Source organism: Rhinoderma darwinii, chromosome 3 (assembly GCF_050947455.1).
Source record: "Rhinoderma darwinii isolate aRhiDar2 chromosome 3, aRhiDar2.hap1, whole genome shotgun sequence".
NCBI classification, from domain to species: Eukaryota; Metazoa; Chordata; class Amphibia; order Anura; family Rhinodermatidae; genus Rhinoderma; species Rhinoderma darwinii.
Window position 1 is genome coordinate 291,048,927 of NC_134689.1, and position 14,597 is coordinate 291,063,523.

The 14,597-nt window shown below is 43.6% G+C and overlaps 1 protein-coding gene across 3 annotated transcripts in view; it reads right to left on the reverse strand.

The window, feature by feature from the left end:
* USP8 (ubiquitin specific peptidase 8) overlaps positions 1-14,597 on the reverse strand; it is a 75,899-nt gene that overhangs the window by 26,166 nt on the left and 35,136 nt on the right. For all 3 annotated transcript variants that reach the window (XM_075858051.1, XM_075858053.1, XM_075858052.1), the window contains exon 7: positions 1,140-1,293. In XM_075858051.1, coding sequence (XP_075714166.1) covers positions 1,140-1,293 — 154 coding nt within the window. The remainder of the gene's footprint in view (positions 1-1,139; positions 1,294-14,597) is intronic.

The following is a 14,597-nucleotide window of genomic DNA, read 5'->3' on the forward strand; positions in this document are numbered from 1 at the left end:
TTCTCGCCAGACACGCCAACGTCCATCCGTACGATGAAGCAGAAAACGTGACTCATCGGAGAAGGCAACCCTTTGCCAATCATTGGTGGTCCAATTCCGATAAAGTTGTGCAAATTGAAACCTTTTTTCCCCGATGCTCCTTTGTTAGCATAGGAGCAGTGACCATCCATCTGCTTCGGAGTCCCATGCGCAGTAGGGTTCGCTGAACTGTTGTTTTAGACACACGTCTGGTAATCCCCCGTTTGATTTTCATGGTGAGCTGCTCCGCTATAGCGTGTCGCTCAGCCCTCGCGCCGACGTTCACCTCTCACATCAATGGCGCGTGGTGCTCCGCAATTTCCACGTCTGTTATTGCCATTTGTCCACTCACGATACACTTTTACCACAGCAGCACACAAACAGTTCACAAACTAGGCTGTTTGAGAAATACTGCCACCCTAGGTCCGAAAACCAATAATCATCCATTTTTGCAACTCTAATAAATCGCCCCTTTTACCCATGGCAACAACGAGTGATGTGTTCAAACAGCCTATCATACACCTTATACGTTAGGGGGGCAATTAGTTAGAAATAGTTAGTTAGGGATAGTGTTAGGGAACATTTGTCAGCATTCGGTTCATAGGGCTAGTGAGGTAGGGACGTTTTATCTTTTATTTAAAAAAAAAATACAAAATTAATAATTTGATTTATTAAGATTTTTTGTATTACTTTTATGCACTTTGACATTTTCGATAACATTTTATTATCCAATTTGTATTACACTATAACCCACTTAGAATACAAGACACACACACACACACACACACACACACACTTCCTCCTCACTGTTCGTCCCATAGTGAGGAGGACATTGAATGGAGTGGCAGTCAAGCATATGCTTTGACACTGCATTCAAAGTCTTTGGTAATGACGGAAACAGCAGAGTAAAGTGTGTGGTGTGGCGGGCGCATGCTCGACCAACGCTCCATACAAGTTCCTTTTTACTGCGGGGGGGGTGCAGTGAAGAGGAACAGGGGGTACAGGGTCCCTGTTCTCGCAAACGCTGGGGGTCCCAGCGGTGGGGCCGAAATGGACATACAATTATAAACCAAAGCCTGTTCCAAAGAAAATGGCAGATCTGATAACGGTCACATACATACCCAGGAGATACGGCCTCTTCAGGGACATTTATAGCAGATTTAATATGAGATTCCTCAAAATCCTTAGCTCTGCGTGCATCCATTATAACAACATTAATATCTGGGTCTTTCATCATCGCAAAAAGTTTTACTGGCGTTATAGATCCAATAGGCACTGCAAACAAATAGAATATAAAAATTCATTATATTTACATCAACATTTTTCATAAGCAAACTATAGGAAAACAAAATGGTTTACCACATGAGCGACAGATACTTTGATAAGCTTGTTAACCCCTTCGTGCTCAGTTACGTACTATTCCGTCGTGCTAAGTGCATCGTTCGCGCTCAGTGACTGAATAGTACGTCGCGGGAGAAACTGACATTTCGGCCGTCCTCCCGACACATACAGGAGCTGTGACAGAGGCTGTCTCGTACAGCAGTTGCCGCAGCTCCTTCAGCGGGGACAGATAGATGTGTCCCCGCTGATCAACAATAGAAGCCGTGTTCAAAAGCGATCGCGGCTTCTTAGGGGTTAAACTATCACCAACGGCCTGCTACACGATAGCGGGCGGTGATGGTTGCTATGGCAACCGGAGCGCCTAATAATGGCGTCCGGCTATGCCATCTACGGAAGCCTAGTGGGTCCTGACTAAGTCAGGACCCACTATGCTTGCTGTCAGTGAGTAGCTGACAGCTCTGATACACTGCACTACGCATGTAGTGCAGTGTATTAGAATTGCGATCAGGGCCTCCTGCCCTCAAGTCCCCTAGTGGGACAAAGTAATAAAGTAAAACAAAAAGTTTAAAAAAAAATTGTAAAATGAAAAAAAAAAAAGTTAGAAAAGTAATAAGGGAAAAAGGGGGATTCTTCTTTTTATCAGTCCTTATTATTAATAAAAATAAACAACTAAACTATACATAATTGGTATTGCCGCGTCCATAACAGCCTGAACTACAAAATGATTTTGTTATTTATCCCGCGCGGTGAACGCCATAAAAGAAAATAATAATAAACCGTACCAGAATCACAATTGTTTGGTCACTTCACCTCCCAAAAAATTGTATAAAATGAGATCAAAAAGTCGCATGTACCAAAAAATGGTACTGATCGAATGTAGTTTGTTACGCAAAAAACAAGTAATCGCACAGCTTTCTTGATGGAAAAATAAAAAAGTTATGGACCTTAGAATAAGGCAACACAAAAAGTAAATGATTTTTTACAAAAAGTATTTTAATTGTGCAAACGCAAAAAGACATAAAAATAACTATAAACATCTGGTATCGCCGTAATCGTATCGACCTGCAAAATAAAGTGAATATGTCATTTATATATTTATATAACGCTGTAAAAAAAAAAAAAAAAAAAAAAATAGAATTGCTGTTTTTTACTCACCACGCCTCTTTAAAATAGAATAAAAACTGATCAAAAAGTCGCATGCACCCCATGAAAACTACAATTAATTCCTCAAGGGGTCTAGTTTCCAAAATGGGGTAACTTTTGGGGGTTTCCACTGTTTTGGCACCACAAGACCTCTTCAAACCGGACATAGTGCCTAATAAAAAGGAGGGCTCAAAATCCACTAGGTGCTCCTTTGCTTCTGAGGCCGGTGCTTCAATCCATTACCGCACTAGGGCCACATGTGGGATATTTCTCAAAACTGCAGAATCTGGGCAATACGTATTGAGTTGCGTTTCCCTGGTAAAACCTTCTGTTTTACAGGAAAAAAAAAAATGGAATAAAAAGGATTTTATGACAAAAAAAGAAATATGTAAATTTCACCTCTACTTTGCTCTACATTCCTGTGAAACACCTAAAGGGTTAATAAACTTTCTATATGCTGTTGTGAATACTTTGAGGGGGTCTAGTTTCTAAAATGGGGTGTTTTATGGGGGTTTCTAATATATAGGTCCCTCAAAGCCACTTCTGAACTGAACTGGAACCTAAAAAAAAAAAACATAAATATGAGGCAATACTTTGCTTCTTACATTATACTGATAATGAGCCGTGCCCACCCTGAGATGACCCCAGTTTTGACCGTTTGCATAAACTGAGACCCCTATTAGACCATTTCAGTGCCCGGTTTGCCCAAGCATACACCCCCGAGAAGTGTATTTCTATTGATGTGTCCCTGGTACATTTTAAAGGGAGGCTTCAATTCCGCCAGTACCTGCCGAGTAAGAGGGCAAGGTATGGCGTGAAGATGTATAAGCTGTGTGAGAGTGCATCATGGTATACCTACAGATTTAGGATATATGAAGGGAAGGACACGAGTATTCAGCCCCCAGAATGCCCCCCCTTACTGGGAGTTAATGCAAAAATTGTGTGGGATTTGGTGCACCCACTGCTGGACCAGGGTTACCACCTCTATCTGGATAATGTTTATACCAGCGTCCCACTCGTCAAGTGCCTCGCTTCCATAAGTCCTGCGGCATGCGGCACTGCTAGAACTCCTTAAGACTCTGCTTGGGCAAACACTCAGAAGGGGTGAGAGCAGGGCACAATCTAGCAGCAACATATTGTGTGTCACGTACAAGACGAGATGCCACACCAGTACCCATGTACCAGTACAGAGACCCCCAAACCAGACTGCATCCTGGACTACAATAGGTACATGGGAGAGGTGGACTTGTCAGATCAAGTCCTGAAGCCCTACAGCGCCATGCGGTGTGGTATAAGAAGCTGGCCGTGCACATCATACAGATGGCATTGTACAATGCGTACGTGCTACGTTGATGTGTAGGCAGAACCGATAAAAACACAGGGACATATACAAAAACACCGAAAAAGGCCATACTTACAAATGGACACAGCCAGGCCAGAAATGCTGATGAAAGGGCGAGCAGGTGCTTTAAATAATAATAGCCACTCCCACTAGTCTTGAGGGGAGTGGTGTGTGGTGCATGGGATGTGTAGTAAGAAATAATAAATGAATAGTGTGTGTGCAAGTGTAATACTATAAGTGAAATATAGGGGGCAGTAATAAATGAAGTGCCTCAATAGAAATAAATGGATAAAGGGGTGCTATTGAGGCACTTCATTTATTACTGCCCCCTATATTTCACTTATAGTATTACACTTGCACACACACTATTCATTTATTATTTCTTACTACACATCCCATGCACCACACACCACTCCCCTCAAGACTAGTGGGAGTGGCTATTATTATTTAAAGCACCTGCTCGCCCTTTCATCAGCATTTCTGGCCTGGCTGTGTCCATTTGTAAGTATGGCCTTTTTCGGTGTTGTTGATGTGTAGGCCAGACGGGAACTTTCCTGGAATTTCAAGAGGTGGTTATCAAGAACCTAATCTTTAGGGACCGAGAAGGGGGGGGGGGACAGACAATACTTCTGGAAGCGAGACCACACGCATCATACCAAGGCAACACTTTCCAGGAGAAGTTCCCCAAACTGCCAAGAAGGGAAAAAGTCAACAAAGGTGCAAAGTCTGCTATAAGAGGGGGATAAGGGAGGACACAATATATCAATGTGACACGTGTCACAAAAATCCAGAGCTCTGTATGAAAGGGTTTTAAAATTTATCATACATCCCTTGATTTTTAATCTACCCTGATGCACTCCGCACAGCTTATCCCCCTCATCTTTCCCTTCTGAGCCCTGCTGTGTGCCCAGGCAGCTGATAACAGCCACATGTAGGGTATTGCCATACCCGTGAGAACCCACATTACAGTTTATGGGGTGTATGTATCCTGTCAAAATGCTCACTACACCTCTAGATGAATGCCTTAAGGGTGTCGTTTTTAAAACGGGGTCACTTCTCGGGGGGTTTCAACTGTACTGGTACCTCAGGGGCTTCTGCATACATGACTTCGAATGAGGAAAATCCCCAGTAGGCCAAATCGTGGTACTTTCCTTCTGAGCACTCCCATGGGCCCAAACGCAGTTTATAGCCACAAATGGGGTATTGCCGCACTCAGGACAAATTGGGCATCAAAATGGGGTATTTTATTTCTTGTAAAAATAAGACATTTTGAGCCAAAACGACATCTTATTGTACATTTTTTTAATTTTATTTTTTAATTCCCAGCCCAATTCAAATAAATTCTGTGAAAAACTTGTGGTGTCTAAATGGTCACAACACCCATAAATGAATTCCTTGAGGGGTGTAGTTTCCAAACTGGGGTCATTTCTTGGGGGGTTTCAACTATACTGGTACCTCTGGGGCTCTGCAAATGCGACATGGCACCCGAAAACCAATCCAGCAAAATCTGGACTCCAAAGAACACATAGCGCTCCTTTCCTTCTGAGCCCTCCCATGGGCCCAAACTGCAGTTTATCACCACAAATGGGGTATTGCCGCACTCAGGACAAATTGGGCAACGAAAGGGGATATTTTGTTCCCGGTGAAAATATGAAATTTTTATAAAAAAATGACATCTTGGTGGAAAAAAATTCATTTTTTTAATTTTACAGCCCACTTCAAATATAAGCTGTGAAAACCCGGTGGGGTCAAAATGGTGACAACAACCATAAATTAATTCCTTGAGGGGTGCAGTTTCCAAAATGGGGTCGCTTTTGAGGGATTCCGACTGTTTTGGCACCGCAACACCTCTTCAAACCTGGCATGCTGCCTAAAATATATTCTAATAAAAAAAGAGGCCCCAAAATGCAGTAGGTGCTTCTTTGCTTCTGGGGCTTGTGTTTTAGTCCACGAGCGCACTAGAGCCACATGTGGGATATTTCTAAAAACTGCAGAATCTGTAAAATACATATTTAGTAGTGTTTCTCTGGTAAAACCTTCTGTGTTACAGAAAAAAAAATTTAATAAAATTGAAATTCAGCAAGAAAAATGAAATTTGCAAATTTCACCTCCAATTTGCTTTAATTCCTGTAAAAAGCCTAAAGGGTTAAAAAACTTTCTAAATGCTGTTTTGAATACTTTGAGGGGTCTAGTTTCTAAAATGGGGTGTTTTATCAGGGTTTCTAATACATAGGCCCCTCAAAGCCACTTCAGAACTCAAGAGGTACCTTAAAAAAAAAGCTTTTGAACTTTTCTTAAAAATATGAAAAATTGATGTTCTAGGCCTTGTAAAGTCCAAGAAAAATAAAAGAATGTTCAAAAACCGATGCCAATCTAAAGTAGACATATGGGAAATGTGAACTATTAACTATTTTGGGTGGTATAACCGTCTGTTTTACAAGCAGTTGCATTTAAATTCAGAAAAATGCTATTTTTTTTTCTAAATTTTGTAATTTTTCACAAATAAACACTGAATATATCGACCACATTTTACCACTAACATAAAGCCCAATGTCTCGAGAGAAAATAATCTCAGAATCGCTTGGATAGGTTTAAGCATTTCAAAGTTATTACCACATAAAGTGAAATATGTCAGATTTAAAAAATGGGCTCTGAGCCTTAGGGCCAAAACAAGGCTGCGACCATAAGGGGTTAAGCATTTCCTTTATTAATAAGAAGAGTCAAAAGCCAATTTGAAAATATTAGGGCACAATGATCGGAAGTAGGGCTGGGCGATTATGACCTAAATCAAAATCACGATTAATTGAACATGTAACTTCAATTACGATTAATGAACGATTTAGACCACACCCCTTTTTGAATGCTACGCCATTGAATTTATATTTATTCCCTGAGCCTGCTATATACTACTGTATATAATATACCCCCTGACACTGCTCCTACACAGTATATTGCCCCATAGTGATCCCCACAGTATAATGCCCCCCATAGCTGCCTCCACACAACATAGTGCCCCTATAGTTGCCCTCCCCAGTATATTACCCCCATAGAGTTTAATGCCCCCATAACTGTCCTCCACACCCTATAATGCTCCCACAACTGCCCTCCACACAGTATCCTGCCCCACATAATGCGTCCATACCTGCCTCTACACAGTATAATGCCCCCATAACTGACTTACACTGAGTATAATGCCCCCACAGCTGCACCCTACACAGTATAAAGTACCCCATTGCTGCCCCATGCTGTATAATGCCCCCATAGGTACCCCCAATAATGCCTGATAAAAATAATATACATACTCACCTAACCCCGTTTCAACGACGAGTGGAGGAAATCCAGATTCTCCTCCATTCTGTGCGGCTCAGCGCAGACAGGCGCGACGACATCACTGCCTCGCGCCAGCGATACATAGTGAATGGTAGAGCATTATTAGTGGTCTACTATAATCACGTGGTAGACCACTTGATTCAACTGTATCTGTGTCCTGAAGATGCAGATACAGTTTAAACTGGGAAAAAATAGTTGATAAAACCGAAATTTGCAAGATGACGTTGATTAATTGCGCTGAATTTTGATTAATTGCCCAGCCCTAATATAAAGTGTAATTTTGCAGACATTTTTTCATCAGCAAATAAGACAATTTGAAAGTGACGAGTGCCAGAAAAAGACGTACTAAAATCAGTATCTAAGCAAATTTGGAGCATGCCTGCCTTTTATAAATCCCATGTACAGTGTCTGAGCGCTCATCACTTTTACTAAAGAACTTTATTTAAAAGTGGTCAAAGGAACCCTAAACTAGAGTTTCATGATAAAAATAAGCCAGGGATAATCTTTCTAGCGCTGTCAATCTGCAGGATTATCTCCATGTTCCCGAAACAAATATTATTCTAGAAATCATTCAAGGAACATATATATTAAGTTCCTTCTGAAATCCTCCAGTTTCAACTGGCAGATGTGGGACCGGGCTTAACATTCAGAGCAGGGGGGGGGGGGGGTGCTAGTGCTCTGGAGGTCGGCACAACCAGACACAGGATTGTGAGTGATGGAGAAATGTACTTTATTTTACTAGGGGACTTCAACCAGCGATCGTTGGATCGCCTGCACGGTATACTGCAATACTAATGTATTGTAGTATATCGTCTTTGAGGCAGGACTTAGTAGGAGCACAAAGATGGCGGACCTGGGGGCCTTCATTATGAGCGGGTTCACTCCATGATCCCGTTTCATACTCTCCCCCCCCCCCCTACCCGGCTATGACGTATGGATATGTCAAATGTCGGGAAGGGGTTAAATGGTTCCTTTGAGGGGATTCATGCATGAAGTGAAAGATTTATATTATGGTATATAATCCATTCCATCCCTGCATTAACCTATCTCTGTGCTGAACCTCATTTCAAACGCTGAAAGATTTATTTTATGGTATATACCTCGGCTTTCCTTTCTTCCTATATAGTCTAGTATTATCTCCGAAACTTACAAACTATTTGATCGTCATTAACCCCTTCCCGCACCTTGACGTTCATGCACGTCGATGTGAGCAGTAACTTCGTGCACCTCGACGTGCAGTTACGTCTGTGCTTTGACAGTTAACTGCCGCGCGGCGCTACACCGCAGCGGCGGTTAACTGTGCAGGGTGTCTGCCCTGCATTCCCCGTTGCCGATTAGCGGGCTATCGCCGCTGATTTCGGCAGTTAACCCCTTAACTACAGCGTTCGATTTTGATCGCCACATTTAAGTTGTTTAGCGCAGATCGGCAGCCCCCAGCCTGGCGATGGTACCCATGATAACCTGACGCCAGACAATGGCTTCCGGGCGGCCATGTACAGAAGCCTATGAGGACCAGTTGGAATGCAGTACACTACGTAGGTAGTGTAATATATTCCAGCGGCGATCAAATCTGCAAGTCTAAGGTGGGATTCACACGACCGGGTCCCGCCCGAGCCCGAGTGCCGGCCGGTAAAATCGGCCATTTTGCCCGGCCGGTTTGCATAAAGTTTTGCATCCGTGCCGGGCAGATCTGGACAGTGATATCAGCGGCAACTCCTGAAGGGGAATCCCCATGTGTTTGGGGATTCTGCTTCAGGAGTTTCCCCTGATGTCACTGCCCAGATATGGACAGAAACATCAAGCGCTCTGTCCAGGAGCGGAATCCCCGAAAACACAGGGATTCCGCTCCTTCAAGGAGCTAAAGTGCGGCGGGCACATAGCAGAGCGGTGAGATACCTCCCTGCTCTGCTATAGTGGCGTCGCTACGGTAGTAGCAGCCGCAGCAGCAGCAGCTGCTAGCGGCGCCATGGAAGGTGTCGCCGGGCCAGGGCGCTTTTAAAACAAGCAGGGGAAGGGAGCCAGCGCAGCGCTCCCTTCCACCTGCTGTACACCCCGGCCCTGCCACACAGTGTACAGCCATTCGTCCGAATGGCAGCAACTCCTACTCCTCACATGCACTCTGCGCTGTGAGGAGATAGAGCGCAATCGCCGGAAAACCCGGCCATCACTCGGGACACATCCCGGTGATGTCCGTGTATTACCCGGCCCCATAGACTTCTATGGGAGCCGGGCGGCCGGGTACCCGGCCGAAGATAGAGCATGTCCTATTTTTTAACGGCCGGTTTTCCAGGGCGTCAAAAAAAATCGGTCGTGTCAATAGCCCCATTAGGGGTCTATTATTCCTAATGCAGCCGGGTGCCGGCCGATTTATGAACGGCCGGCGCCCGGCCGGGAAACCCTGTCGTGGGAATGAGGCCTAAGTGTCCCCTAGTGGGACAAGTGAAAAAAGTAAAAAAGAATAAAAATGTTTTAAAAAAAAGTTATAAGTGACAAACAAGAACTGCTTCTTTTTTTTTCCTATAAGAAGTCTTTTATTATAGGAAAAAAATGAACACGTAAAAAAAAAAAGTACACATATTGGGTATCACCGCGTTCGTAACGGCCCCAACTATAAAACTATAGTATGTTTCCCGCACGGTGAACACCGCAAATAAAATAAACGAAAAATAATGGCAGAATCACTATTTTTTGGTCACCACCCCTCCCAAAATATACAATACAAAGTGATCAAAAAGTCGCATGTACGCCAAAATAGTACCGATACAAACTACAACCCGTCCCGCAAAAAACAAGCCCGTACACAGCTTTTTTGACTGAAAAATAAAAAAAAGTTATGGCTCTCAGAATATGGTGACACAAAAAAATCATTTATTTTATAAATAAGTTATTTTATTGTGCAAACACTGCAAAATGTAAAAAAAACATATGGTATCGCCATAATCGTATCGACCCGCAGAATAAAATATAATGGTCATTTATAGCCCAGGGTGAACGCCGTAAAAAAAATAATTATTGTCAGAATAGATGGTTTTTGGACACCTGGCTTGCCGAAAAATGGAATAAAAATTGATCAAAAGAATCGCATGTACCCCAAAATGGTACCAATGAAAACTACAGATTGTCCCGCAACAAATAAGCCCTCACACAGCTCCGGTGGTGAAAAAGTTCCGGCTCCCAGAATAAGGTGATGCAAAATGTGCAGTGTTCCAAAAGCGGATAGGATCGGGCTCCATTTATCAGTGCGACATCGGCCACATATCTGTGGATTATTATTTATTTACCCCATTATTATACCCTCTTATTATGCCCTGATGTACTCTGCCCAGCCTACATATGCCCCCACATTATAAACTAAAATACCAGCAAAACGCCAGAGCTACTACCAAGCAAAATCTGCGCTCCAAAAGCCAAATGCCGCTCCCTCCCTTCTGAGCCCTACAGCGTGCCCAAACAGCAGTTTACGTCCACAGATATGGCATCGCCATACCCGGGAGAACCTGGTTAATATTTTATGAGGTATTTATGGCACAAACTGGGCACAACATATAGTGCATTAAAATGGCACATCAGTGGGGGCGGAGCTTGCTACGCTGAGAGATGGAAGTGTGATCCCGGAGCTCTTCCTCACACTCACCCAATCTATAGCATAACACCGACTACTTACCGTTAGACATGGGAAAAACGGGTAAAGACAAGACCAAGGATGTGGGGGGAACCCCTCGGCACCCCAAACCTGTGCCTGAGATGGACAAATTCTTTAAGAAGAGAGGGGCTTCTGCGGCGGGAAGATCCAAGATGGCGCCGGAGCTATCACACGAGGATCAGAGGGCGGAGGACTCAGACAGCTCATACGCTACCTCAGAGTGTGCAGGGGAGATAGATGCTGAACCTATCTCCAGGGCTTATCTGAAGGAGACCCTAATGCAGGCTCTTACCCCTGTGATGAATGACCTTAGGGAAATTAAAGCGGACATGCACCATATTGGACACAGGGTCCTCGCCCTGGAAGAAACGCAAGCGTCCATTTTGTATCAACAAGACGCTTACCATAAAACAGCGAAAGAACATGCTGATCATTTGAATACCCTGTATATACACTTGGAGGACCAGGAGAATAGGAGTAGACGAAAGAATATAAGGCTACGGGGCCTTCCGGAATCGGTGACTGTGGACTTGCTGGCAGGTACTGTGCTGCAGTTTTTTACCTCCCTGATAGGTGAAGATCGGGTCGTTTCCTTAGTGATCGAGCGGGTACACAGGGCATTGAGGCCTAAACCCACTGACACGGAACCCCCAAGAGATGTCATATGTGGCATTTTAAGTTTTGTGCACACGGCGGCCATTTTAAAAGCGGCACGAGAGGCCACGGAGCTTGAATTTGAAGGAGCTAAATTGGCGGTATACCAAGATCTAGCAGCCAGCACGTTAGCTAAACGTCGCATCTTAAAACCTGTCACGGATGCTTTGCGAGCCCACAAGCTCCCGGTAAGGTGGCTCTTTCCATTTGGACTGGCGACCATGAGAGCGGGGAGGCAGATTACCATACGTACGCCAGAAGACCTAGAGAAAGCGTGGCAAGTGCTGGATATGGACCCTATAGCTGTCCCCTCTTGGATGCCAGTGGCCATGGATTTAACAAGGCCCAAAACTCGCCGACCTTGGAAACCAGTGGCGAACGCCAAATCACCCAAAAGGCAGAATCGTCTTTCCTCGGGAGGGGCTACCTGATTACCTGAAGGGACTAGGAGCTAGCTGCGGTTAATGGCGATTACGGAGCTGGAGCTGATACTTCACAGAAGATTGGAGCGGGTTTTTTCATCTGTTGGCACGATAGTTGGTTTTTATTTATGAGAATACATAGCTGCTTTTCTGGGATATCACCCCTACCAAACCCTCTTTTCTACTGGCTTGGGAGAGGGAGCTGAATATGGTGTTCTCACAAAGAGAAGTTTCTATTATTCTATCTAGATCTCATGGGTTTTCGTGCTGTGTGAGGCATCAGGAGAATTCCTACAAATTGCTAACACGCTGGTACAGAACTCCGGCATATCTATACCAGATTCGTCTTATTGCCTCAAATGTATGTTGGAGGTGTGGGCTGGCTCCTGGGTCCCTGTCCCATATATGGTGGTTCTGCTCCAAAATTAGACCTTTTTGGGATGAGGCTATCAATGATGTTGTTGGTGGCTCTTTGGTATTATCACCTGGCCTGATCCTTCTATGGCTTCCATCTGGGGATTTTATCCCTGTACGGAGAAACTTGGCTACTTTGATGGTGTCGGTGGCTAAACTGTTGATACCGCTGAAGTGGCAGAGTGAAGACCCCCCTTCCATGGAATTGTGGTGGTCCAGGGTCCATCAGTTACATTCACTGGAGGAACTCGTGGGTTGGCATACCTTCTCGCGGGAGATATTCCTGAGGGCTTGGAAGCCGTGGAGGGATTATCACAAGAGACTGGAGCAAGGTGGGGACTGAACACCTAAACTTAACCTGGGTCTTATGTCCCTCCCCCTTACTGGATGAGACCCAAACTTGATTCAGGTTGGGTCCTGGGAAATCCTTCACAGAATACCTGCATAGAATCTGTAGGGCTAAATCCTATGATACTCATGATATGTTGTTTCCACTCGCTGACTATATCCGAGAGATACTAAGAGACACTGAAATGAGGGACAGGGATGCGGAAGGTTCTTTGAGAAGAAAAATATGCGTATCAGAATGATAATGCATTCCCTGGAACTCTATTGCTAGAGACATTGTTTTTTGTTTGTCTTGTATGTCCATGTTTTCCTTGTTGTTTACTGTCTGATAAAAAGTTGGAGTTTTGCTCAGTGAATTACTTCCCTGAATACTGTATATCTGGATCTTTTGTTATACGGGAATTGCCTGATTACAATTTGGATATATGGAAGTGATTGAATTGGATGCACTGCTTTTATAATGTTTTATATGTTATGAGGTTTCAAAAAGATGTTTCAAAATATGTCTTTAACCCCTTAGTGACCACTAATACGCCTTTTTACGTGATTCACTAATGGGCTTTAGGCTAGGCTGACGCCTTTTCTCGTCAGCCTAGTCTAAGTCCTGCACGGGTCTCCCGTGCAGGCAGGAGCCGGGGCTCTGCTGTCTGATGACAGCTGAGCTCCTGCTCCAACGCCCGCGATCGAAGTTTACTTCGATCGCGGCCGTTTAACCCGTTAAATGCCGCCGTCAATAGCGACCGCTGCATTTAACTTTGTTTACAGAGGGAGTGCGCTCCCTCTGTCACCCATCGGCGGCCCGCGAATGCAATCGCGGGTCTCCGATGGGGTGTCATGGCAGCCGGGGGACTGATAAAAGCCCCCAGGTCTGCCCTGGACATATGCCTGTTAGGACGCGCCGGAGGCACGTCCTAACAGATTGCCTGTCAGATTTACACTGACAGGCAATAATGCTCTGGTATACGAAGTATACCAGAGCATTATAGCAGCGATCGGAACATTGCACAGTAAAGTCCCCTAGTGGGACTAATAAAATAAGTCACCAATGTGAAATAAATATTATTAATAAAAAGTACAGTAAAAAAATAAATAAAACCATTTTTTTTCCATAAAGTGGTTTTATTTAGTAAAAGTGTAAAAAAAAAAAAAAGTACACATATGTGGTATCGCCGCGACCATAATGACTCCATTAATAAAGTTAATATGTAATTTAAACCACAAAGTGAACACCGTAAAAAAAAAACCGCAAAAAACAATGGCGAAATTGCAATTTTTTTCCATTGCCCCCCAAAAAAGTCATAATAAAAATGAATCAATAAGTCCCATGTACCCCAAAACAGTACCATTCAAAACTACGTCTTGTCCCGCAGAAAACAAGCCCAAAAAATCACTACATTGATGGAAAAATAAAAAAATTACGGCTCTTGGAAAGCGACGAGGCAAAAACAAATAATATTAGTTCAAAAGTGTTTTTATTGTGCAAAAGTCGTAAAACATAAAAAAACCTCCACATATGTGGTATCGCCGTAATCGTACCGACCCATAGAATAAAGGTGTCATGTTATTTACGTCGCATAGTGAACGGCGTCAATTTAAAAACGCATAGAACAATGGCGGAATTTCAGGTTTTTTTATAATCCCCCCCAAAAAGGTTAATAAAAGTTAATACAAAAATTATATGTACCCAAAAATGGTGCCATTAAAAAGCACAACTAATCCCGCAAAAAACAAGTCCTCATACAGCTATGTAGACGAAAAAATAAAAACGTTATAGCTCTTTGAATGCGACTATAGAAAAACAAATAAAATAGCTTGGTCATTAAGGCCTAAAATGGGCTGGTCACTAAGGGGTTAAAATAAAGAATTTATAAAAAAAAAAAAAATGGCACATCAGTGGAAAATTTTAATTTTCACTCTGCACCATCCGCTGCGCATTAAACCC